Here is a 26,592-nt window from a genome sequence, read left to right as displayed (position 1 = left end):
CATGCCTGAGAGTGCGTCTGGTGACCTCAACGCAAGGACACGAGACGCAGCACACTGTCTCTCGCTCAGTTGCTGCATGCGCTTGTATAACCATCCAGCTGAGCTCGGCCTGGACAATTCTCCAATGACAGACACACAGCACAATCACACAGCAGCAGAGCCAGAGCCAACAGCAGCAGCACTATTATTCTGCTGACTAACACCAAGCAGCCACTGTTCAGTAATCACAGACTGCTACAGAGAGCGCTACTTCTGACTGATAATGACATAACCACCAGTCGACTGCTCACGTTTAAGATGAACAAGCAAAGTAGAGTTCCTCTTTATGTGTTTTGCAAGCTGCAGCAACGCTAAAGGACCATTTACACAAGGACGAGAACTACAAAGATAAAGTCCACATATAAAAAAAGTCCACAACACAACTATAACGATAAACAATATCGTTGGAAACACTTTCAGAAATTTTTTTCCAGCTAATGAACAAAAACATTGACAGCCACCAGAATCCATCCTGACAATAAATAACTCAAGCATTTAAAGTGCAGACAACTTCTGCTTAAAATAAACAGAACGTTATCGAGCGCTAGTATGGATGCTAATATAGTTATCATTATGGTTATCGTTCTTGGTGGGAACGGGCCTTAATGGTCGTTCCGAATTAAAGTGAGCAACTGAATCCACAGAATTAACCAATCAGAAGTATTCCAGAGAGCCACATAACTTGATTTCCTCGTATAACTAAACAAATGTATCAGTGTTATAAAAAGGAAGCTATACTTTATCACCGCTCAAGTTTTTTTATTGATTTGTATAAGGTAATTATTATAATTATTACCTTTAATTTCAAGGCAAAATTCTAATTAAATTACCAGGATAGGATAATCAAATGGCTTTGGAAAATCAGTCAATAGAACTTCGATTTGCATAAAAGCATCTGCTAAATGAATAAATGTAAATGTACATTAAAAGAAGTAGATTTAACAGTTCAATCTGCTCCTGCTAAATGAAAACATAATGCTGTGAAAAATGAAAATCTGGTCAGCACTGAAACATCAAATCATACTATCTCTCTCTCTGGTGTATGTCCTTAGACCTTCAGTTCTGTTGAGGCGAGCCAGTCCAGCGTCCTATGATCAAGGTCAATTAAACCACGTTTGCCGTTCGGTGGCCGATATGTGGGGCAGCTAGTTAAAATGTGTTCCACAGTTTGTAGTGGGTCTCCGCACTTGCATTGAGGACTATCTGCGATGCCCCACTTCATCATTGCTGCCCCGAAGCGTCCCACACCTGCCCTCAGGCGGTTGAGGATTGTACACTGCTTTCTGGCCAGGAACGTCCGTGGGGTCTTCAACGTAGAGGTGTAGCCGAGATGGTTCCGCAGACTTCCACTGGTCCCTCCATTTCGCCTTGACCCAGGCAGCCTTGCAGATGTCGGCTGGTGTAGTGCGGAGCAGTTCTTGGGCGTGTGTGGCAAAAGGTCGCCGGGACCACTGAATTGAGACGCGCCAGGATAAGAGGTTCGAGGAGCTTGTATGGAACGCAGAGCAGTTAGATGGGCCGGAATCCCTTGGGGTCGTCGCATGGCTTACCATCAAACCATACAATCCCATAGATCTCATGCACCAGGAATTTCAAGGCAACCAAATGTGGTGTAAATCCTCTGATTTCCCATCTGGCTACAAATCAATGGCTGCAGATCAGGTCTGCCATAAAATAGGTCACTAGAGCATTTTATCGTTGTTCCCATGACTACTCTGCAGGCACTATAACGCATGAATGAATGCACAGAAAATAATGTGTAAACAAAAAAAAACAAAAAAAAAACAGCTGTCAACAGCATTGTGTCAACAACATAAATTTGTTTGTTTTTTAAACTTAAAAATGGCTTGGGGAAAAAACAACATAGTTTTAAAATCAGAATCACATTTGTATGGTGAACTGTCAGCATGTGGTCTTTTGCGTTGGCAAATATAATCATTGTTTCCAGAGTCATCAATAAAAAGCAATGATGAGATTCCTCAATACTGTCGTAATCTCTGCTTGGACTTCAAACTACAATACCAAAAAATGCAAATAAATAAAAATAAAAAGTCAAGAATTAAAAAGAAAACTATTGTACTCAATAATACAGTGCTGTTGTACGTCCTTGTTTAATTCACTGGAGCAAACAATGCAGCATATTATGAGCAAATGGTAAAGGGTGGACATCTTTTATTCATTTTTCTTTTCTTTTTTTTTGCTAGAGACAGGGATGACTAGGCAGCGGTTGTATATGAGCGTCATTGTTGTCAAGTAAAGGAGGTATTTCACTGACCCGTTAAACCCACAGTCAGTCAGACTACTGAAGAGGAGTTTGATCATTGTGTTCACATCCTAAACACATTACATTAGACCATAAAATACCCAAGTTTCTGTCCTGTTTTGTCTATGGTTCCCTTTAATGCTTTAAGCTCCACCTCAGGCATAAAATGAGTGAATCCGGTCTATAGTTGGATGGGTTTTGCTGCAGTGCAGAATATAACTGCGTGTCTCTGAGCAAGGGATTTATTCTATGCCCATGTAAATGAAGCGCTAACTGCAGTATCAGTCACTGGGGACTTCTCCCTTAAGCACTCAGGGACATTTTTACTTTTTTTTCTGAGAGGATTATGAGGGCAGGCATTGCTCCATACTGGACTAAAACAGAGAATCTCTTACGTCCTTCACTCGATTGTGCTGTATAAAATACGACACAAGCAATAAACAAGAAGCAAGTTTCTATGTAAGCCCTCAAGACAAAGCTGATCATTCTGACATTTCCACAAATACTATTTGAAATGGAAATTATGAACAGAAATTGAGTAAAAAATAAAATAAATACTGTCTTTGAGTATGCATGCCAGCAGCTTGTTGATAAGCAGTCTATACCTTCATTACCTTGCCATCTGGTCCTCATGAGAATATACGAGCACAGTGCCATGGAAACCATTATCAAGATGGAGAGGCCTTGTATGGAATGCAGGATTAGGGCAAAGATGTTGTGGACAAAATGGAGTGAAGGACGGTGCAAATGTTGAGGTGTGTTATTTTATATCCTGAGAACAAACTACTGTTTGAGTCCTAGCAATGCCAAGGTCATGGTTCGATTCCAAGGGAATCCATGAACTGATAAAATGTATACCTTAGTTGCTTTAGATAAAAGCATCTGCCAAACGCATAAAACGAGACTCAAGGCCTCAACCATTTTCATGCACACAAATAATCCATTTATAATCAGATTGACGGCTCAATCGGACTGAATTAAATTTCTATCTAACTGAAAGGGCTGGTGAAATAATGCGATCAACAGGAAAAATTAAGCATGTTAACACAATCTAGCCTAACTATTTTCTCAATCTGATTGAATAATACCTTCAGTCTCATGATGACTTACAAGCTCATCATGGGATGAGACTGAATATTTACTAAATATTCTGACATTAATATCAGCTTTCTTTTTAAATATGTCATCAAGGCAAAAATAACAATTAAACTTACATAGCTCCGATGACATTAGCACAGTGGCTTTCTCCATTTCTGAACATGGCGATTGGGCACTGTGAATGCACTAAAGTGTGGAATGTAATTAGGGCTGTAACGATACACCAAACCCACGATTCGGTTCGCATAACGATTTTTGACCCACGATTCGAAACCTCGATTCTTTTCGGCAAAAGTAATGATTTTGAATATGTCAAATATAGCAAGGATACATTTTAATTGTTTATTAATAAACAAGTGTTTTCTGTGTCAGTGTCTGCAAAGATGAAATTGACGATGCTGACTCGCGATCTTCGCAGTAGGCTACTGAACGCGCCAGAAAGAAATGCACATTTCATACGGATTACATAAGCAGAGAGCAGTCTGTTTTCTTTCGTTTTGAATTATTCTGTTTAAAAATAGACATTTCAAGCCTACTATAGCAGGGATGGAAATGAACTTTTTTGTCCACCGGCCACTGTGGCTGGTGGATTTCAAAATCTACCAGCCACTCAATGTTTTTACCAGCCATTTTCTTGTTTTTAACCGACAATGTGTAACTGCATGTGAAAATTAATACTACAAGATCTACAATACTTAAGCAGTTTATTTAATCTCAAGTCTCAATGAAATACTGACATTTTCTCTTTCTCTCTTATATATATATCTCTTTTTTACCTGGATGTGGCATTTGAATGATTCGTGGTCTTTTATGGCTTCCAGTTTTAGGTTTTTAGTCCCAACAATGAAACTAGGGCTGGGCGATATGGACCAAAAGTCATATCCCGATTATTTAGGCTGAATATCGATATACGATATATATCCCAATATTTTTTCCGCAAAGTGAGAGCAAATGTTCAGTCAAAGTCAAAGCCAAATATGACATGTCACAAGTAGTTTTATTGAAACCGGCTATTTCCACACACACAAGTACTGTCCCCCTTTACTTAACATAAATTGTAAGAATATGACTAATAGTAAAGACTAGTACTAATAAATAAACATTAGGCCTATGCTAAAGCTATTAAATAGCAGTCCCAAACTAGTTTTTGTTAATACAATGTTGGTATGAGCCACTAGAGTCATTTAAAAATATAAAAAATAACACAAAGAAAAATAAAGTGGCATTTTGGGGTTAATATGGAAACGACAGTTACCATGGTGAATACACAATATTAACAATAACTGTTAATGAACCATGGAAACTGCTCCTGGTGAATAGTATGAAAATCATCCCTGCATTACTTTTATTTTGTGTAATTTACAACGTAACGGCGTTGCATGCTCGTAGTTTATTTTGCACTTTATATACAGTGAGGCGATACACAGCGCGCGCCGCCACATTTGCGCGTGCAATTGAAGAGTGTTCGCTACGAGAACAGGATAACGGCTGACGTGACAGGACAAGAAAGTCCGTTTTTCTGAGGTGAAAGACTTTATTTCAGCGTACACTTATGTCCTCTAAAAGTGTCCGCCATCTGTGTGAAACAGTATATTTTTATTTACCCGCCACGGTGGCCGGTAGGTGAAGCGAGTTTACCCGCCACAACACAAAATCACCCGCATTTGGCTGGTGGCGGGTGCTAATTTCCATCCCTGTACTATAGATATATTTTTCAGGTCTGTGAGGCAAGTAGGCTACCTTATACGCTGAGTTTCGGTTCATTTATGAGAAGAGCTCCAGTTCACGCGCCGGCGCCTCCGTGTCGTGATTATCTATTGTCTGCTATATTTATACTTATTATTTATTAAATTCAGGCAATTGGTTGATGAAACAATGATTAAAATTAAGATACAATTAATACAAAACGAAATTCACTTTAAAGAAAGGCTTTGTGCTTTCTGTTTGAGGTCTCTGTGAAAGTTTTGAAGCAGTCTTTTAGTGCCGCTTTCAGAGCGGCCACGTCCGTAACATTGTTTTTTCCTCATAAATGAAAACTGAATATAAAATGAATATGTTCTGTTCTGTGGAGAGCCAACCTTTCTTCATCCGGTGGGTAGTATTACTTTTGGTTTGCGCAGTGTAATTCACAGTATTACAAAAAAATATATTTTGCCACCTAAAAGTTAAAGATTTTTTGTCACTTCCGTAATAATTCCGTATATTGGTATTAAAAGCATTCTCTGAGAATTCATATTTCAGGGTTTGACTGCAAGTGTCACGTCCATAATGCTGGAATTGCCCAATTTTAAAGAATTTATCCTCAACTAGTTTTGTGGTGTAGGTCTACGTATTTTAAAATGTTAACTTCAAATAATACTAATAGTAATTTAAAGATGTAGTAGCATTGGATCTGGACGGGAAGGATAACTCTGGGAGTTGGAAGGGGTGTGTCGCGATTCTGCCTTCTCACACCGCGAGTTCGTGGATCTGAGTGTTGCGATTTCGGTTTCATATCGCATATCGTTACAGCCCTACATGTAATGCACATGTAAATTAATATGTGAATTGGATTGCAATGTTTAGGGTTAGGGCTGGAACGAAGTGTTGACGTAATTCCATCGATTACAAAAATCTGTCAATTTGCGTCGACTGCGTCAACGTTTCACACTGTTTACGCTCATCCCTGTCATGTTTCATCAAGCATTAATCCACAGAAAATTATTAGGTTGATCTTTAAGAATTAGAATTAGAATATTCAACTAGAAAATCGATAGATTAATTGACTAATTGTAAAAAAAAGAAAAAAAAAAAGAAAACGATAGATTGATCGATCATCAAAATAATCGTTAGTAACAGTCCTAAATAAAAACAGTTCATTTAAACTTTCAGAATCTGATATTAGATTAGATTAATTCTGACTGATGAAAATTAGTGCATAGGCTACCTAGTGTGGAGACTAAATAAAATGATAAATCTTTTGGTCTGAAACATGATGGCGATCATATAGGGCAACGCAAATTCATGTCATCTGTCATCTCATGCCCCTTCTTTTCCCGAAAATTCCCGTGTCCTCTAGTTCTGAATCAAGTGTGCCGCACAAATCCTGAAAAGTGAAGCCAAAGCGTTTCGATCGCCCCCTGGTGGCTGGCTGCAGTATAAGTCATAAACCCCGCCCTCTCCATGTGGTCAAAAGGGACGCAATTAATTCAAAGCAATACTAAAAAAATCCAATTTCATTTAAAAAAGAGATCCATTGTCCACTGTAGTTCTTGTCACGCATACGTATATTCAAGTGTTCGTTTTTCCCACTAAGTTTGGTTTTTGTTTGTTATTTGATGCTATTAAAACTAGGTGTAATGCCATGATTGATAGATGTGCTTTGGATTGACGTAATCGGCAACGCCCGTTTCTGGGATATTTTGGCTTAATTTTTCTGGAGTGGAGATGCGTCATCCATCTTTTTTTACAGTCTACGTTCTGAATAAAATAAGAGAGAAGAAATCCTTTGGATTCCAGATGATGTATTCAAAAGAGGTCAAAAGAACATGTGGAGCTGCCAAAACGAGACACCACGGAGGAGTCTCTCCAGATCACCAGAAACATCATTAGCTAAAACCACTAATGGGCTCTTTACGCAACCCAGCCTGAGCATTCTGTTCGTCTCCTTAACACCCTCGCTATAAAAAAAAAATACGGTCAGCCTACCCATGTGTATTATTCAGAGCGCTGTTCATTCACCTCCCATTCATTCTGCCTCACAATACCTCCTATCACTGCCCTGGACATTGCTAATTCATGGTGGTGACATTCATGTCTCTCAGAGTCATTCAGGGATCACCGTGTCTGTCTTGGCCATTAAAACCGTGTGTCAATAGAGAGTGGGCTCTGTGGCAGAGCAAGAGGAAGCCCCTTTATCCGCCTGCAGAGCTCTCTGTTGTCTTGGCAAGTCAGGTGTTCACTGGCCCATGTGTAAGTAGGTTAATCCCTTCTCTCTATCTCACTCTTTCTGCTCCTGGAACCACTGCTCAGGAGAATAACCTCTCCTTGTTACATGAACTATTCTTAGAACATCACAAATCTCAGATCCACAGAGGATGAGAGATGCTGGCTTGACTTGTGGGATTTCTGCCTTTTGAGAATTAGGGAAGCACAACTGGCTGTTCCTGAGTCTTACGTTTCCTTCTCCAAAACATCAAAGCGTGCAAATAATCTAAACTAATGCATTTTTTATATCTATGGATGAACTAAAAGAGCTTGATTCATTATGATAAATTATTTAATAGTTTCACATAGTGAAATGAAAAAGTTGACGATGGCTTTGGTAAATTATTCCAAATGACATACGTAAACATTACAAAAATTAAAACCCCTTTCAAGTAAAGGTTATGCAGATTCCCAAATCCCATTTGACTCTACCATTCTGCAAGTCCATGCTCATCTATGAACATAATAACATACAGGCATCTAGGTCATGCGGACCATTAGCCCATCTGTCTCCGCTTATGTTCCAGTGCATTTGTTGCCTTTTACTAATTAACTGAGGTTGATCTAATTGAAGTTTCGCTTGTATGAGGTTGTTTACAATCTCTGGAGATCCCTGAATATATATGTCAGATATAATGGAATTTATTGTTGATTTATTAATGCATATTTGTATGATAATTATGCACAAACACGCTCACTCCAAACCTGTAAATAAGACTTGAACAAAATATTATATGTATTTTATTGCTTGTTTTGTTTAAACTTGTTTGCTTTGTAAAGCACTATATGAAGTAGTAAACATTATAATAGTTAATATTATTAATAATAACAACTATGCCAATTGCATGACATGGCTATAGCTACCATTAAGGGGCAACCGGCTACATGTAGAATAAAACAGCTAAAACCGATCATTTCTCAAAAGTGCTGTTATTATTATCTTTATAGCAAAAATATATATATTGAAGGCTGTAACGTTAATTTCATGACAAATAAAATTTGATCAAATTCCTATTGACTCATATCAAGCACCCAATTCACTGCACATCCACGGCTTCAATGACATCAGAGTTATTCAAGAGAATTGCGCCAACACTCCAAATTATTAAGTTTTCTCTTGTGTGCACATTAAAAATTTATATTAAATCCAACGGACCTCTTCAAGCTTACATGAAATTCTAGATGAACAAAATTAATTTTTATAAACGCATTACAATAGGCACCAATTGATGAAACCAAGAGAACACAGATTTTCGTTGAAAAATAATATCGTTGACATAAGCACAAAACAATAAAATAGCCTAAAATTACGACTGAAAGCAGAAACGGATACATACTGTTGTCGAATAATTTAAAGTGTTACTGTTAACAATGGATATATTCATATGATGTTCATCAGCGCCGCATTCTGTGTCTTGTAAATCCATATCTACCGAACCACATGCAACCCAACGGGGACGAACCGGTGCTTCAAACGAGAAAGAGAGTGTCAAGGAGAATTTAGAGGTTGCAGGACAGAAATGAGCGTTAAGTGTGTTTAAAGTGGATCCTCCATTGGATTGGGCTCGTTCAAGGACCGTTATTTGTGTCTTGCACAATAGTGCGAGTTGAGCCTCCCTCATTTAACAGTGAAAGAGCGGCCTTACCTCTTCCAGAACATTGACCGTGTTCCGACAGCTCTGCAAGCGGGTGGTGAAGCTTGATGTCGTGGGGGAATTGTAATCCTCCGTCGTCTCCGAGAGAAACTCGGACACGGAGATCTGATCCGGCATCCTTGCAAACACAGTCGCCCAATAAAAATGGAGGGGAGAAAAATCACAATAGCACCATGAATTAGACAGGGGTGGTCAAGAACGGAGCGATGTCTCAGTTTGGGTAAGGTTGAATGGCAAGGCAATGCGTAAAATGAAAAGAAACGTTGCCAAATGTGTGGCAGACAGTGCCTTTTTCTTCACTGAGCAATTCCCGTCCCTAGAGAGGGTCGCTGTGTGTAATTTCCACGTCTTTCCTCTTCCCCTGTCTTAATTATCCACTTGCATCTACATAAAACGGCTCAGGCTCCTCTCCTTGTTCTCCCAATGTAAGATACAAGATGCTGGTTTAAAATGTCCTCATTCCACAATTTAGCTTTAAAATAGTATGATAATTTGAGTATTTCCTTAAATTATTGTTGTTCCGGTTTCGGAAGCGGTTTCATTCTGTTTTCCCTTTCTCTTTCCTCCGTTTTCCCCCCCGTCCTGACGGTCTGAGCTCCCTGACACCAGCGCGTGCACGCACGCTCATCTCCTCCCACCATTGATGACGGGATAAACAAGAGGAGAAACCGCGCATGCGTCAGAAGGCTTAACATTAGCAGCTTTATAAAATATACATATATTTTTTAATCAAGAAGTTATACAAACAAATTAGTATGGTTCAAATAATAATCATAATAATAAAGAATTAAATAAACGCAAGAATAAAAATAATTAATTATTGGTAAAGTGAATTAGTATGTTCATATTATGTTAGTATGTTAGTATTAGTAAAAAAAAATATCCAGAACTAAATTGTGCAAAAATAAAAAAGGGTCCAGTTGGGTCATTTATTTATGCATTAGGTTATATTTCTTATTATTCCATTCATAGAATATAAATAGCTATTGTCTATACAGTGATTATTATTTTTTTGCCCTAATGCGGATTTCTTGGGTCATTTATTTATGCATTAGGTTATTTTTCTTATTATTCCATTCATAGATCATAAATGTAATGTAGTCTATAAAGTAATTTACGGTTTCATGTACTGAAGCAAGATATGTTTAAGATGCAGTCAAGGTCAAGTTAAATACAGTTATGACAGTCAGTCATTTGTTTATTATGCTGTTATAATACAGCACAAGCATGTAATGGTTTGTCTCAAATGTACACATTTTTACTTTGTAGGAACTTCAGTTCAGCACATAGGCACAAAGCTTTTTTGGATATATATAGTATATATCTCACAGTTTCTTGCACTGCAATATTATTACACATCATTTGTGACGAGAGGGGGCAAAGAGGCTGGTGCCCAGGGCCTCACAGGACCACAATCTGTCCATGGGGGCATGAACCAGTTTAAGAGTTCAGGTAGTTCTTTGATTAAACTTAAAAATAGTTTTGACTACTCTGCTGTAAATTGAGGAGTGTTAGTATAGATTGATGTGCAAATCTGGAGGCAGAATAAACTCACTAGAAGCACATATGATGTGCAGATGGAATACTTAGTGGTATAACATAAAAAAAGCAGTGAGCAGTGCATTTTCTACTCACCGACTCCATAAAGAATCCCTGGAGGAAAAACTTGATAAACGCGAGGATGAGGACCTCATCTTTGTAGTCACCTCAATAAAACAGCCTCAAATTGAGACAATAAAAATGCATTAATATCAGTGAGAGGAGAACATGTCTGTCAACTACATTTGATCCCAATTGGAAAATCCAGCTTAAGCTAGTAGCTGGTTTCTGGTCCAGGCTGTTAGACCAATTTTGGGCCATCAACAAAACCAGCATATTGAACTGGTCAATCTGTTTGTTTTTTAACATGCTAGTTGGTCAACCAGCTGCATGTTGCAAGACACAACTTCCCCAGTTTAAGATGGATTTTCCAGAGAAGTAAATATTTCAATAGTTAAGTGCGATTCTCATCTTTCCAAGGAAAAATACAATCCCTAAAAATAAGCCTCTCCTGAAGTTTGTGCTGACATCACATTTGTCTAAACAAATTTTGCCACTCAGGGGAAAAAAAGCCACGCCTTATAACTTACCGAGGCAACTGCGGTTTCACTCCGTATTAATAGATTAAAAAGTACTTGCAAAACCGATTGTGCGTAGAGCTCCGTGTTTCCAAGTGGCACCATATTCACTGCATTGTGCTCAATCCAGCGCGCGGACATTACGGGCTGAAATCACATGCCGCTACAGTTTCAATGAGCTGGAATGCGCGCATTGATCTGCCCCATCTGGAGCTGCTGGACAGGAAGCGAAAATCAAGCATGTGGGCTGGAGGGGGCCGGAGGAGGGAATCCTGCACAGGACCACAACTAATGGCAGGAACTGGGAACGCTTAACTTTTAAATGCAAATCTGATACCGCTGGCGAAATGAACGCGTTATGCAGTATTAAATTCAGCCTCACTGACAGAAATGACAAACTCGTTCTCTGAGAATGCTGATCAGCAATGGTACTCACTCAGAGTAATAATCAAAGTAGCCTATATTAAGGTCATCAGACACAAGAATTTAAATTAAATTAATAAAGAATTTATCATTTTTAATTACTTTAAACGTATTTGGAAAACAGCTACAATAAATAGTAACGAATAGCAAAGATCAAATCAGCATCCTCCATCTCCTTGAAGTTCAATATATATAATTTGATTAATATATTATTATATGAATATACAAATGTATTATATATGAAGTTCATCATACATATTGTGTATGCAGGAATATATATATAATATAGAATTACTTTTTGAAGTATTATTTTTTAAGTTTATTATTATTATAAAAATTTTGAAGTATGAAATCTAGCATTTCTACATTGAGGGTCTCTGGGTTGGTTAAAAGTCTGGATCTGTAAAGGTTGAAAATTGTTGCTCTTAAATGCATCGGTCATGTTTTTACAACACTGGATTGAATCATTTGGCACATTGGTACACACTCTCATCCACATACTAAAAGTCTCCTAGTAAAACAGTAATAAATATCACTATATTGCGATTATATTTTGATGTATCTGAAAATGGCCAATTAAGTACAAGAGGGGAAAAAGTGCATTTATTATGGAGGATCTGCAACAGAACGTTCTAAACAAGACTTGAGCAGCTCGTATAGTCCTCAGAGCTCCAGCAACTAGCTGAGGCAAACAAATATAAACAGGAGAACAGGGGATTTCATCTCCATTCCAAAGTGTTTCAACCCTAACATCCACCCTCCAAGCAACCCTGATACTTTCGAAACTTATAAAAGCTCAACTGGCTTTGAACAAATTATTTTCAAGTTAAAATAAAAAGAACAAAAAACAGCCAACACAGATTTTAATAACACACCTATATAAAGGCAATAAAAATTGATGCGATTACCACACATGTAACATAGCTCCGTTAAAAGAAAAAACAACAAAGAAAGTTGTCCGATTGACTAAGTCTGTTGCATGGACGTGGTGATGGGGAGAGCTGTTGGCCCCCATACTGTCTCTTGCCCTGTAAAGATAGGGAGCAAGATTACTGCATGCTGTGATCTCACAGCTACTGAACCCCCTCCCTGTTTTATGAGAGGGGTATTACAAGGGGGCGTGTCCGGCACAGCCCCCTCTAAGAGGGGGTGGGACAGGTTAGTCTGAATCAGAGTCACTGCTATCTTCTGATGATGAGCTGCTGGAGCCGTCTGACCGGTCATCATCATCATCGTCTTCATCTTCATTCTGTGTATCGTGTCAATGTTAGAAAAAAATGAATACCGACAATAATAATAATAGAGCAGATTTTTCGAAAAATTGAACAAAAGGAAAATTAACCTCGTCATCTTCATCATCATCATCGCTATCAGTGCTGCCAGATGACTCATCATCTTCGTCCTCCGAGTCTGAGGTGTCTGTTTTGTCATCATCGTCATCGGAGTCCGACGTGTCCTGCTGGAAACCAAGAGTCACATATCTTTCAAACAAGTATTTGTATTCAAACTGTATTTGTTTGTGTACACACATACAAACACGCACACCATCAGCACACATCAATTAGCAAACTTTGATTTTGATTAACACCCTAAGACACTTCATACTGAGTCCACAGCCTGTGTGGGTGAGTTGCCCAGAGAGAGCGGGCGTTACCTTGGCCCGGTACGCCATGGAACGCTTGCCCCCCCCAAGACCCACCGTCGCGGCTCTGGCACCTACCGCCTTCGCCTTGGTGACTCGGACTTTCGCCCCAGGACCTCGTGCTTTTGTCGTGCTTCGCCGTTTCTATGAGGGCAAAGAGAAGGTGGGGTAGGGGGGTGCAAGGACAGAGCAGCACAGGAAAAAAAACACGTTCAAGCTTAAGCAATGATTATTAGGCCCACAGTACAGCCCTAAGAACATTATCCATTCAAGTCATGTTAGTTTGAGCCGAGAGACGTATGTGATTCTGAATAGACAGAAAGGAATAATAAAGCCACATGTGGTGGCAGGGACAGAAATAGCCTCTATAAGCAAAATCAATCAACTAAATTAACCAGAGTGCCTCATCTTGCCATGCAGTGCAGAGGGTTACGGCATAGAGAAGAGTAAATCACAATCTCAGCTATATGAATGCTGTGTGAGAAGTAACTCTAATATACAGAGCTTTGCATTATAAAGAGCAGAATGCAGCTGCAAAAATACACAATTACTTACCGTAGTGGAGAACTCTTTATAAACCGCACGCTCCTGAGGGGACAGTGACTAGGAAAAAAAGCAAAAACGAGAGGGAAATACGTCACTACAAATCTCCAAACTCACATTGTTCACACATTTATTTTTGCAATAAGGTAAAAGACACACAAAAGTGTCCATGTTAAAGAAAAGGAAAATCTTTTAAAAATCTAGTTTAAAACACGTGTGCCAATTTCATAAAGGGTCAAAAACCCTAAACTAAATTTTAGTATTTTAGTATTGTTTAACAGTGTGTTGAACATGATAGAAGGCAATGTTACCATTCATTAGTTTTAACTGTAGGAGAAAACTAGTTAATTTTAGTCTTTTTTGCACTCTTTTCAACTTCCGGGTTTAAATTCATCTTCGTGTCAACGTCATAGGATGTGAAGTTTTCTTGTACTATTGTACAGTGATGACTCATCAGTGTCTCATAATTATTCATGAGACAGTGTGTCCTTATCCTATGAGAAGACGCATCGTATTAATTATTCACGACAGCACGCATTGATTTCCCCTGACAGGCGCTTCAAACAGTGAGATTGCAGACGGTAAGTGAAAGATGCACTTACTTCTCACAAAACCATGTATATTGTGTTGCGTGTAATGGTAATGGTAAATTGCAGCGTGCGTTTGTGGGAAGCTTTGATGCTTTAACTCAATGAGAGCGAAATAAAGTCTGAATCTAAGCCGTTGCTGTGTTGTCGGTCTCCCCTCTTCCCCCTCCACTCCGGAGCTTACACTGGTCAATGCACTTTTGTAGCATTTTTCAAAACTGACTGGTGCTGAAACAGGGGGTTTCATGGCCCTTTAAAAGTGTACTCTTTGTATTTATATTTATTCATAAATAACATCTATGTTTTTGCAGATTCACACTACATGATATTTTACCTGAACAATTTGCTTTGTTTTTCAAAAATTAAAAAGTAGGGAAGTCTTTGTTAAAATATAAAAAATATAATAAGAACAATAACAGATAAAACAAACCATTATGCCACTACTAAGGTTTACTTAAGGCTAACTACTTAAAGGTATAGCGGAGGATTTTCTTTTTCCGGGTGGATCATCAAGACTATTGGTCCTCCTAAGTGTCAATCATTCTGGTGATATGTTTACGTAAGGGCGTCATACGTGCTCGTGCACGCGATTCACACGATGGCGTGCGCTCAAAACACAGGTTGGGCTTTCCACTGATGCCTCAGTCGTGAAGTTTCTACTTGACAAGTAAAGTTTGGCATGCTATTTGGAGAAATCCATTTAAAATCACTGCTAGTAAAAGTTAATGTAAGCTATGATTAGCTCGTGCATGCTCTCTGGAGCAGGTAGAGTGTTGCGCATGTGCATTTTTTCAAAAAGTGGAGAGGGCGGTTCTTTTCTAAAATTCGGGAAAATCCTCCGCTATACCTTTAAGGTTTTCTTCTAAATAATTTCATTTTTCTTTTAACATCATTCAAAATGAAAACATTGAAAACATGCTCATAATGGTTGAAGTGTAATTCATTTTTAATGTATTTCTGAACTACTTAATATGTAGGACAATAAATTAGCATCATGCCATTGACCCATTAATAAACAAAGTGTATTTGATCTGCAGAACTGGATGATTCAACAAACTTCTTACCTTTACCCAAGCCTCAAGCTCAGCTTTGTACTCTAGCTGTTGTTCCTCCACCTGTTTTTTATATTTGTCTTTCTGGCTCTGACTAAGCTTGTGCCATCGCTTGCCGATCTCCACCATGCGCTCCTTCAGGCTGAAGTGATTCAGCTCACCGTTAGTTAGGAGTTCCTGAGAGAACATTTGATACCCGCTCCTGAGGTTGGAAAGGAAAAGAAGAAAAGTTTTGGTAACACCTTATTTTGCTCTGTCCTTGTTACATGTACTTACTGTAGTAATAACAGTAAATTGTGTAAGGTAATTAATCACATGCAACTAACCCTAAACTAAACCCTAATCCTAATTATATTGTAAGTGCATGTTGTTAATTAATATTACTCAGTAGTTAAATGTATAGTTACACTGTAGCAAGGACACCTTTAAACAAATGTAACCAAAACGTTTTTTTAAAAGAAGGAAAGTCTCTCTGGAAGCAACAAGCTAAAAACGTGACACTTACACCGGGGGCTTCTTAGGCTCGCCATCAAATTTTGGTTTTCTTTGTCCCTGTCCTGACAGAACTGTCCTCATCTCTAAAAGCTCCCTCTGCAGAATAAAAAAAACAAGAAGAAACATGAGCGAATAGACTTTTTCTATTGATCCTAAACGCAAAGACAAGACAAAAGACAAGTCTATGTTAAAATGCTCATGAAAACAGATTAGCAGGCTGATAAACCACTGCAAAATAATTCTATATATATATATATACACACAAAAGTTAACATATCAAGATGCCAGGTTCATGAGAATATGGTAGAATAAGTGACAGAACACTAAAATAAAGACATTTAAACATCACTGCAATGATGTTGAGTCACACTGATCAAACAAAAGTGCAAGTTCCACCAACTTCAGCTGGAAACAGCACAAACTAAGCATAATGCATACAAACACTGAGATACAAGTGCATCCATTGCAGACTCCTCCACCTCTACACTGGGGAGGAGGAAAGTTAGGGGTGACCAACATTTTGACATTTCTTCAGCACAGGTGAGAAGACAGTGGTCAAAACGTCTGGTCACTGACCACGGTCCGGTACTGAACCTCGTATCGCTTCTGGTCCTCTGCAGCCTTCTTGATCCAAGGAATCTTCTCCTTCTTTTCCATGGCCTTCCAAGCAGCATCCATTGCATTCTGCGCTTTCTTCCGGTCGTTCTGTGAAGAGCAGCAGTTTAAGTTTATGGTTTCTAAAAAAGAATGTAGTGGTAGCTCAAGTACTTTGGAAAAGCTGTGCAAAGCAAGCCAATCAGTACAAATATGCTTAACGTGAAGCGTTTTAGACCAATGAGATTTTGCATGATGTCACAGAAAAGTTTAATGCAAATTTAGCATTCTGTGATTCAGTAAGAGGTCTCTTCCTAACTTATTAAAATCATTAACTTTGCTCTTACTCTGTATTTAGCCAGATAGTCTCCTATCACGCTCTGCTGCCACATCTCCTCTGGAGTCTTCGGTGTTTCAGGAAGCCGTGTTTTCTTATTCTTATTGTCTCGCTTCTCTTTTGAAAGGCCATGCCCCCATTGATCCAGCTCAGGGTCACGACACCGTTCCTACGGCACAACAAGAACAAACTACTGCTCATTCTGATCCAGACAGCATACCACAAGAGCATAACAGCATGCATGTATATAAACAAGGACATCTTGCACATGCCCACCTTCACACATGGGGATTTGGCCCTCAGGGGGCTGCCTGCACCCCCTATGCTCATCTTGCCTCCCAGCTTCTCCTCTCCACACACACGCTCCCTCTCCTCTTCTGGGAGACTCTGGAGAGAGACGGTGTTTAAGACAAAGTGTCAAAATAAGCAGAGCCTCCCTTGATCAAGAATTCAACGGTATCTGTTTTAATAGCATGAATTTGTGGTGCCTTGTACTTACCTCAATAAACCTCTGAAGGTCAATCTCATACTGTTTCTTTTTCTGTTGAGACAGATAAACACAGAGAAACATTGTAATTTTTTGTTATAGCTGAGCCAGTGTTAATGTAACAACTGTGTTATTAAGAATTGAGATTTATTATTAACCATGCCTGCTTTGCCAATTAACCTGAGTGTTTACCTTCCCCCTTTGTTAGTTACAAAATAGTTGTCAATGAAGAATCATTTTTATAAGTTAATTTTCAGTTAACAGTTTTTTTTAAAAGAAATTATACTTTTATTCAGCAAGAATGTATTAAATTGATCAAATGTTACAGTAAAGAAATGTATCATGATACAAAAGATTTATATTTCAAATAAATGCTAAAACTTTCTGTTCAAACAATATTGAAAAAGTTGCATCACTATTTCCATAAAAATATTAAGCAGCGCAAAATGAAAAATAAATGTTTCTTGAGCACCCAAACAGCATATTAGAATGACTTCTGAAGGATCATGTGACACTGAAGACTAAATATTCAGCTTTGCCATCACAGGAATAAATTACATTTTAAAATATATTAAAATAGAAAACAGTTATTTTAAATTGTAATAATATTTAACTATATTGCTTGTTTACTGTATTTTTGATCAAATACATGTAGCCTTGATGAGCATAAGTCTACCATTTTGGCCATCAGCCACCCAAAAGGGGTCAGCCAATGGTCAACCACAGAAACCTTTTTGGATAACTATTATTTGATACTGACTTTTAATATTTTCTCTTTTGCTTTAAACAACCGAGAGTAGATGGGTCTACAAGACCTGTTCACATCGTTTCTGGAACATGTCCTTCTCTTTCTGGGTCATCATCTTCCACTGCTTACTGCATAGCACCATTCGCTCCGTGCTTGGCACATCCTTCATGTTTACCATTAGTTCAGCACAGTACAGCGAATAGCCATTTCTGCAGAACAAAACCATAAAAATATACTTAAAAAAACTGCATATATATATATATATATATATATGACAAATACTGCAAATATATAGACAAGAACCACTAGTTGATTTCAAAATGGTCAACAACATTATTTCTAAGAGCAGCACATCTTGGTAAGATAAGTCAGCATAAGCCATGCAAAACATCTAAATTAAGAGATTCCTGAGAAAACCAAATGTTACTTAGCGGTTTAAAACATACGGTGGTGGTTTGGTTGGCCGGCCATCAAACTTGTCCTTGAGCTGCCGTTCAGCCTTGGTTAAAACAGACTTGACGTGCTCATCAGAGTTTGCATCTGGGTGAGCTTCAAAATATACTCTCATGCTTTCCTGAATGAGGAAGTAAAATTTCACAAAGTTTACAATGTAATTTATCCCTCTAATCAACAAAGACTATATCACCTTAGCCTCAGTGAGAACACAAAGCCATACCTCGTAGTGTTTCTGCAGCTCTAGAGCTTTGCTTATCCATTTCAGCCTCTTTTTGTCTGGTAATTGGGACCACTGTCTACGTAATACTTCCTTCAGCTCCTTCTGGCTTACCTACAAGTATCAAACATGGAAAAGTGAGTGTAGGTCCATCCATAAACAGTTGAATATGATGAAATGCACTCAAAAAGAAGTAAAAACACATAGACTGAATTTTATATAAATAAGTCATAAGCTGGACTTTGATTCAGTTACTCAGTTCTAACTCTTTGTACTTGAGTTGCTATACCAAGACTATATGACCACTAGGGCCTTTTTCCTGCCAAATCTTGTTACCTCTGGGTGAATTTTCATGTAGGCTTTCTTCTCATGGTTGTACCATAGCTGCTGAGGGGTCTTGGGCTTCTCTGGGAGGTCTGACTTCTTTCTCTCCTCTATTAAATCTGGGTGGTCCTCCCTAAAAACAATAGAAGCTTCACACTGAATCACCAGTACAAAAAACGGACATACTTGTGTTAGGTATTTATGTGCAGAGGAACGTGGACACTAACTTGAATCGTGCCATGTTCTTCTCAAAAGATTCTTTCTCTCTCTGGAATTCTTGAATGTACTTGAGCTGACAAAAGTTATAATGCAAATGTAAAAGCAAAACAGATGACCTTCAAAAGTAATATTCACAAGAACTTTATGAGAAAAACAGCTCAAATTTTTGAAAAGAATGAAATTCTACAAACACCAGAGAACAGTAAATACCAAAGCACTGGACTTTATTAAATGAACAACAACAATTTAGGTTAAAATGTATGGGAATGTACAAAATAATGTTTATATTACCATTAGGTTACCATTTCTGTTACATTTTTCACTACTGTTAATAATTTGTTTGCCATTTAAAATGTTCTGCAGTGAGAAATGTTTTTTAAGTAAAATTATTCTCAATTGATGTGAAATTATAAAAGTGTTCTTTTAGTATTATTTATATAATACTTTAGTATTTATTAATATTTAGAATTAGCTTTTATTTTTTATATTTTTTTCTCTATAGACCTTATGCACCAGAGAAACAAGGGCGCCGCCATCTTTGGAATATTGTCTTTTAACTTCCGTTTTGTGGTCACTCTGTATATTTATATGGCATTTCTGTCCAGGAGTAATTAGCTTTTTAAGTGGATTTACTTAATGTAAAGTTAACGAAAGTTATCATGAGGACTGTACTGTTTAAAGCAGATGACTTAACAAATGTAAATCGACCGGGAAGATTTTAAAACGAGCCGTTCATTAATAAACACGCAAATCGCTGTGAAAATACAGACCGGAAGTCAAAAGACAAGTTTTAGAATTAAGTTTAAGCTATTCATCCAATATATTTATACTTGAATATAGTCATCTTTACTAATAATACTAATAATCTTTACTGCAATTACCAAAACCGATTTTTAGTTTTATATAACATCTTTATATAACATAGCATGCATAATAATAAGAAAAGAATGAGGAAAATACAGTCTTCAAGTGCAATAGTCAGAAGTTTCAAGTAAAGCATGTCACACTGAAGGACAACTAAACTTCCCAAAAGTATTTCATGTCAACTACCCACAAAAACTAACCTTTTTCTTTTCAGGAAGCTCTTTGTATTTTTTGGACAGAATCTTGGTGAGATCCAAGTTGCTCATCTCGGGGTGGATTTTTGCATACTTGGCTCGCTTCTCCATAAAGAAGCGAAAGTAGGGAGTAAGGGGTTTCTTTGGGAAGTCTGGATGTGTCTAAACAGAGTTAAATGCATAAACACTATGAAAACGCTCTATTAGTTGACACAACACATCAGGGTAAACCATGAAATTTGATTAGGATAAAAGAGATATTAAGAACTTTTGACACATTCTCACCTTCAGTTTTTTCCCCTTATAAGGGTTCTTCACATATTCAATAGCATCAACAATGAGCTCTGTCATCGTTCTGTATTTACGTACCTAGGGTGGGAAAATTATTAAATCAACTCCGTTTGATTTAAGGCAAATAATAATTTTAATGTTTTGCTTATTATTGTGCCGGCAAAGTTCAAAGTAAAATAATCTTCACATGGACAATCTAAACAGAATGTCTTTCACATAAACGCCTATCAGTGTTATTTGGAAAACAGGCACATTATTGCTTTAGCTCACTGGAATTTGGCTCACCTCTGTGGAAACTTTCTGCCATTTCTGCTTACACATGTCTCCAGTGAAAGCCCCAAACCCCACCTTCTCCCAGTCAAAATGAGACTCTGTGGTTTTATACTTCATTGTGTCTCCATCAGGTAACAGACTGCGTATCCTCTCCAGCAGTGTCATGCAGTCCTCTTTGCTCCATGTATCTGCATCTAACAAAAACCAACACCAAAGCGTTGAATGATCAAAAACAAAGGGTTTTTTTTAATGCTGACAAAAGCAGTGTAATTGTTGTGTGTCTGTGTGAATATGTCCTTTATTGACAGCGTGCGAGCGTACTTGACTCAATTTTGATTCGTCCTGTCTGGGTGCCAGACACACTGGTGCTGCCATTCATGATGACAGAATTCACCAATCTCCACCTTGACACTTCACTGGCCAAGTGGCTGCAGAGAGAGAGAGAGATTATTTATTATATAGTATTATATTGTATATTAGTACATTTTTATGAGATATTAATACATATCCCTTGAACTGTTACTAGTAGCATTTTCTTTCTTGTTAAGCAACAACTGCTTTTTAACTTTTCATATGTAATAACTAGTCAAAATGAGATTTCAAATGTTACTAGCAACAATTGGAATACACATTCTAATAAACAGGTACCAGTGTTTATTCAATTAGTGTTAGGAGAACTGGTAGAGATACTGATAATCTGAATTGTTACAAGTAATGTTACAAGTAACTAAAGAATAAGCACTAGAACCACATGAATAGTAAATTGTAATATATAAATACTAGTCGGAAGAGAATAGCTGATATCTATGGAAGTTTGTTTCCGCCACAGAATAAAAAATAAAAAAAGGTAATTGCGATTCTTTTTTATCTCAGAATTGCGTGATATAAAGTCGCAATTGTGTGTTATAAAGTCAGAAATGCGTGATATAACGTCGCAATACAATTGTGTGTTATAAAGTCGAAATAGTGAGATATAAACCTCGCAATTGCGAGAAAAAAGTCAGAATTGCAAGTTTGATTTCTCAGAAATGCAAGATAAAAAGTCAGAATTGCGAGAATTGTAAACTCACAATTGTGAGATAAAAAGTCACAATTATATTTAAAAATGTTTTATTCTGTGGCAGAAACAAGCTTCCATAATATCTGTACCCCGGATCCTTATACAATTCAAAAGTAAAATATGTAATATGTTACCAGTAACTATGGAATAGTTACTTGTCATTATTGAGCGGCTAATAACAAAGAAATAAGTACTCGAATTTAATAACAGTTATGACTAATTGAATAAATACTAGTCACAACTGGAGTAAGTACATAAATACTAGTATCTAAAGAACAGGTTCTAGTGAAATTGAAAATGAATGATACTAGTCACTACTATATTAATAGCAATTAAGTACAGTAAACATAAAAGTAACAGATGCTAGTTAGTTAAGAAATAAATGTTAAAAAAAATATGTTATTTCCATATTAATGGAAATAAGCTAAATTAGTTCTCATAAACTCATATCACAAAAAATTTAAATCAGTAAAACAGACTGTACAGAGCAGTGTTACTTTAGTATTATTTGTATAGTATTAGTATTCATATTTTGAAGTAGCTTTTATTTTTATTTTTGAATAGTTTTAGTTCACAAGAACAACACTGGCACATAGGAACGTAATGAAAGGGAATGTACAATTAATGTATTAAACAACTGATTCGAATGTATTGTTATTTTGTTAATGGTCGTCTAATTGTGAAAGATTAATGAAATGTACTGGATGTCATCACTGCCACCCAGAGGAACATAATGTGCCCATGCCCCGCCTCTGGAGCACCTCGACACGGACGCGTCATCACTCCGTGGCCATACCAGTGCACCAGCGGTGGCGAGCGGCGAGAAACCTTGACGGGATGCTATGATCGCATATTTCCAACGCCTATACATGACCAAGCCGCGATTTTCATCTTGGTTCACTTAGAGCGACCGGCTAAACCAGAAAGGACCGACAACTATCCGGGATTGCTTCACGATTCATGCCACGGTTTGAGGATGCGAGAGAAACGCACGTACATGGTGTCGGGGGTCATCTTGGCAAGGAACGGCAGGAAAGACTTTCCTTTGGGATTATGTAACCACGAGCAGCGAGACGCGAGGACGAACACGACCCTTGCTCGAGCGCATCAGTGTCCGCGGAAGTCTCGGTCTCTCCTCCCGTTCTCCGCGAGCGCTCAATGTTTACATTCTGCCAGTGCAGCACATTCATAGGCGAGTACTTCAATAAACGCATAAAGATAGTACAGACATTTTATTTTCTGATCCGTAAGAGATATGGCATACAATTAAACACATAGTATGGTTTGCTTCAGCATCTATTTAAACGTTTAACTGATTTTATAATATCTTCGCGTGTAATTCGTGTTTATTTCAAATTTAATAACAACGAACAAACTTTAAGCCCAGTGTTTCACTGGCATGCTTACTTGCATGTTTATATCTTGCGTGATATATTACAATTCTTATGTTGAGGAAAGGCTCGCATGTATACTTTTACTTTACCAGTATCACAATATTTACTGTCTTGTATCATATGCTATGTTATATATCATGTCATTCATCGCAAAATCACCGAGAAGTGTCATTGATGCACCTCGCACGTGCCCGCGTTCCTCTCGAGCTGTGTGTCTCGCTGCGCGCCCGCACGAGGCGCCGGTTTCCCGGTTACAGTGTCATCCCCGCCCGCGCGCAAGGTCAACTGAGCCAAAAAGGCTAAAAACGCAAAAATGTTATTCTTTCTGCAATGTTCGAGTCTTTCTATGAACAATAAACCTCGATAGCCGTGTTATGTTCAAGAAGGATTGCACTAATCACTTCGACCAAAAGTATGACAAAACTGTCCAAAAATACATTGAGTTATATTAAAAGTACGGTCAATAACAAAGTTTCCGCCTACTTACTTTAATAATTCGTGTGAAGCTCACTATAACTGATTAAATGAATGAGTGTAAAATACGTTTCCTTTAGTGCACCGACCGTTAGTCTGTTTGCAATCCCGGTAATGGCGTCTTTATTCCGGCAGGAGTCACCACGCAGCTTCCGCTGGCACGAACGCCTCAGCTAGCGCGCGAGCTACTGGGGAAAGTACGACGAATAGCGCTTACGCCGATTAAAAATGCGAATCGATGTCTTTATATACGCATACCAGTGGCATCCTTGCTGAAAATTCAGGTGTATTTGCATGCAGATTTTTTTTGTTTGTTTTTTTGCAGGGATTGTGACAATATCATAAAATGCATTATTTCACTATAAAATCAATTTTGTCATGAATAAAATACTTAAATGTTTAATTCTAGTGACATATTAAATATCAGTTGAATAATACAATGTTTCGGCGAATCAGAATTAAAAATAGAGGTATGAGCGGGCGCTTGTGCCTTCTCTCGCCCCAGAGCTCTCACTGCAGAGCCGCCATGAATGTTACAAAGACTCGGGGACGAGCAAATTGAAAACCGTTCCAAACGGGCTCAAAAATTATCAAATCTCTTACCTTTTTCAATATTCCGGCACGGATGTGCTTATTAATTAGCGATGTGTTCGTGTTAAACGATTTTATTGTATTTAAGTATCTGTTTTTTAGCCGTAAACCCCGGGGAGTCAAGTCGAAACGAATCCGACAAAAGGAGCGTCTGGTTCGGTATGAAACTCCGCCCAGCGCCGCAGGGGGAGGAACTCCGAGGGAAAACATGCGAGAAAAAAAGGCGGAGGCTAAAACTTAAAAATAATATTTATTTTTAACATTGATACATTTCTAAATTATATTAATAAAATTGTTTATGCATTTTTCAACATTTTAAAGCTCGACTTTCTCAAGCTTTAACTCGCAAAACCAAAGTAGGCTAGTAATCTACCGTACATGCATCTAACACCCATAAACTACGTTAATATTAGTTCACAATTGCTATATAGCTCTCTTTTTATGACTGGCCATTTAACAGTACAAAATATCTACTGGTTGCCATGTAAAAGAGGACACTTTGCCAACCCTGCAACTACTTGAAGTGCGAAACCGATTGGTTTGGGTGCCCACATTCATTCTGCTGCCGCGGAGACTCGCACGGCCTCCGCTCTCCTGAAATCTCGTCTCTGCAGCCCAAAAACAGTCGGTTCTAATTAGTGTGTGTTGAGATTATCTTCATATGTTTGCAGAGACGCTGGTGCCTGCTTGTGAATCACTGTCACAGTCGGGCACCGATTTCCCTCAGCCTTAGTAAAAGTGCCATTGACTGTATCTCGCTCTCTCACGCTCTCTGATTGTACACACAATCGTCACGATATTTCTTTATGTGAAACTGACCAATGGCACGAGGAAAGGAGGAGACAGCTGTGACTGACTCAACCCCTTCAGTTTGACCAAGCCTGAAAGAGATGCTTCACACAGATCCCTGAAGTGACTGAGAAAACAAGTCTATCATTCATGGATTATTATAGTATTTATGCAGCATTTTGTCACATGTCAGTGTGATAGGTAACTGAGCTGAACAGGCATGAACTGAGTTATCCAAGATTATTAGTGTACTTGGTCATTTCTAAATGTTCTCAGGATTACCACAGTCATGGTTTTTCAGATATTAAAAGAAAAATCTTAATTTATTTATTTTTAAAATTAAAATGAATGAAAAAGTCATGGAACAATGTTTGCAAGAAAATCATGCAAAGTGACTTTAATATTTGAGGCTCACCTCATGTTTATGTGAACTGTTTGTTTAGGTCATTGTATTTGAGAACTGCAGTGTTTTCCATCCATTATGAAAAAGATCCCTGAAAATGTTATTATTAAATGTTAATTAATGCTGCAGAAGTGTGTGAGTCAACGTGTAGTATGTTTAGGCCATGTACTCCTGGTTTCTCTGCATGTTTCTGTGCTTACAGACATCTTGTTGCTACCAGCATTGAGTGGCCATGAGATGGCAGCAGAGGTGCATTAAAGGGATACTCCACTTTAAAATGAATTATACTCACATATACTCACCCTCATGTTGTTTCAAACCTGTATGAATTTCTTTCTTCTGCTGAACAGAAAGGAAGATATTTAGAAGAACGTCAGTAACCAGACAGTTTCTGGTCTCATTGACTTCCATAGTAGGAAAAAAATATACTATGGAAGTCAATGAGACCAGAAACTGTCTGGTTACTGATATTCTTCTAAACATCTTCCTTTCTGTTCAGCAGAAGAAAGAAATTCATAAAAGATTGAAACAACATGAGGGTGAGTATATGATGACAGAATTTTCATTTTAAAGTGGAGTATCCCTTTAATAGAGTGAACAGTCATTCATCATCACTACCACTACAACACATGGATTGCAAAGTTTTTCACTTCATATCTAGCACATGTGACTACATTATGCTTTCTTGTCAGTTTGTCTTGCTTCAGGTTACACTGAGTTGTAAAATAGCATTCTAGCTTAGAGAGAGAACATAAATGTTGCACTCGATAGAGGATATATGGAGAGTTTAGTGATGTCAGTGGCTGATATATTCGGTTGTTTTTAAAATTTGAGGATTAATTGAGACAATATCGTAATGATATTACCATTTGAAATGCACTCATTTTAGTCAATATGGCAGAAAACATTTGAGCACTTCAGCAAGATATAACAACAAAATCTCATGATTAATTTGCTTGATGTGTGTAAAATAATAAATAAAAAAATAAGACAAAAA

The 26,592-nt window shown here is 37.9% G+C and overlaps 2 protein-coding genes across 11 annotated transcripts in view; both read right to left on the bottom strand.

Annotated features, from left to right (window-relative positions):
• asap1a (ArfGAP with SH3 domain, ankyrin repeat and PH domain 1a) overlaps positions 1–11,343 on the bottom strand; it is a 50,193-nt gene extending 38,850 nt beyond the window's left edge. The window contains exons 1-3 of one of the 3 annotated variants that reach the window (XM_084411367.1): positions 11,151–11,343; positions 10,657–10,741; positions 9,013–9,139 (exon numbers count right to left, since the gene is read on the bottom strand). In XM_084411367.1, coding sequence (XP_084267493.1) covers positions 9,013–9,139; positions 10,657–10,715 — 186 coding nt within the window. In that variant the 5' untranslated portion in view covers positions 10,716–10,741; positions 11,151–11,343. Of the gene's footprint in view, positions 1–9,012; positions 9,640–10,656; positions 10,742–11,150 lie in introns of those variants that run through there. The other 2 variants (XM_084411368.1, XM_084411369.1) reach the window with 2 other exon arrangements.
• Positions 11,344–12,142: 799 nt separating this feature from the next.
• ubtfl (upstream binding transcription factor, like) lies at positions 12,143–24,557 on the bottom strand. Of its 8 annotated transcripts, none has more exons than XM_084411370.1 (20): positions 24,416–24,557; positions 21,206–21,312; positions 20,897–21,078; positions 20,606–20,689; positions 20,327–20,482; positions 19,271–19,335; positions 19,056–19,176; positions 18,723–18,833; positions 18,493–18,620; positions 18,114–18,255; positions 17,311–17,352; positions 17,088–17,198; positions 16,822–16,980; positions 16,457–16,585; positions 15,891–15,976; positions 15,398–15,587; positions 13,759–13,806; positions 13,216–13,347; positions 12,904–13,020; positions 12,143–12,810 (listed from the first exon to the last, which is right to left on the bottom strand). In XM_084411370.1, exons 2-20 carry the CDS (start codon positions 21,261–21,263, stop codon positions 12,721–12,723), a joined length of 2,151 nt encoding a protein of 716 aa, XP_084267496.1. In that variant the 5' UTR covers positions 21,264–21,312; positions 24,416–24,557; the 3' UTR covers positions 12,143–12,720. The 8 variants fall into 8 exon arrangements, with proteins under 8 accessions (XP_084267496.1, XP_084267497.1, XP_084267500.1 ...); XM_084411371.1 differs by having other exon boundaries at positions 12,904–13,017; XM_084411374.1 differs by having other exon boundaries at positions 13,282–13,347.
• Positions 24,558–26,592: the final 2,035 nt, after the last annotated feature.

The sequence above is a fragment of the Rutilus rutilus genome (assembly GCF_951802725.1).
Source record: "Rutilus rutilus genome assembly, chromosome: 6".
Lineage (NCBI taxonomy): Eukaryota > Metazoa > Chordata > Actinopteri > Cypriniformes > Leuciscidae > Rutilus > Rutilus rutilus.
The sequence above is the reverse complement of the archived record's forward strand: the minus strand, read 5'-3'. Positions and strand labels throughout refer to the sequence as shown.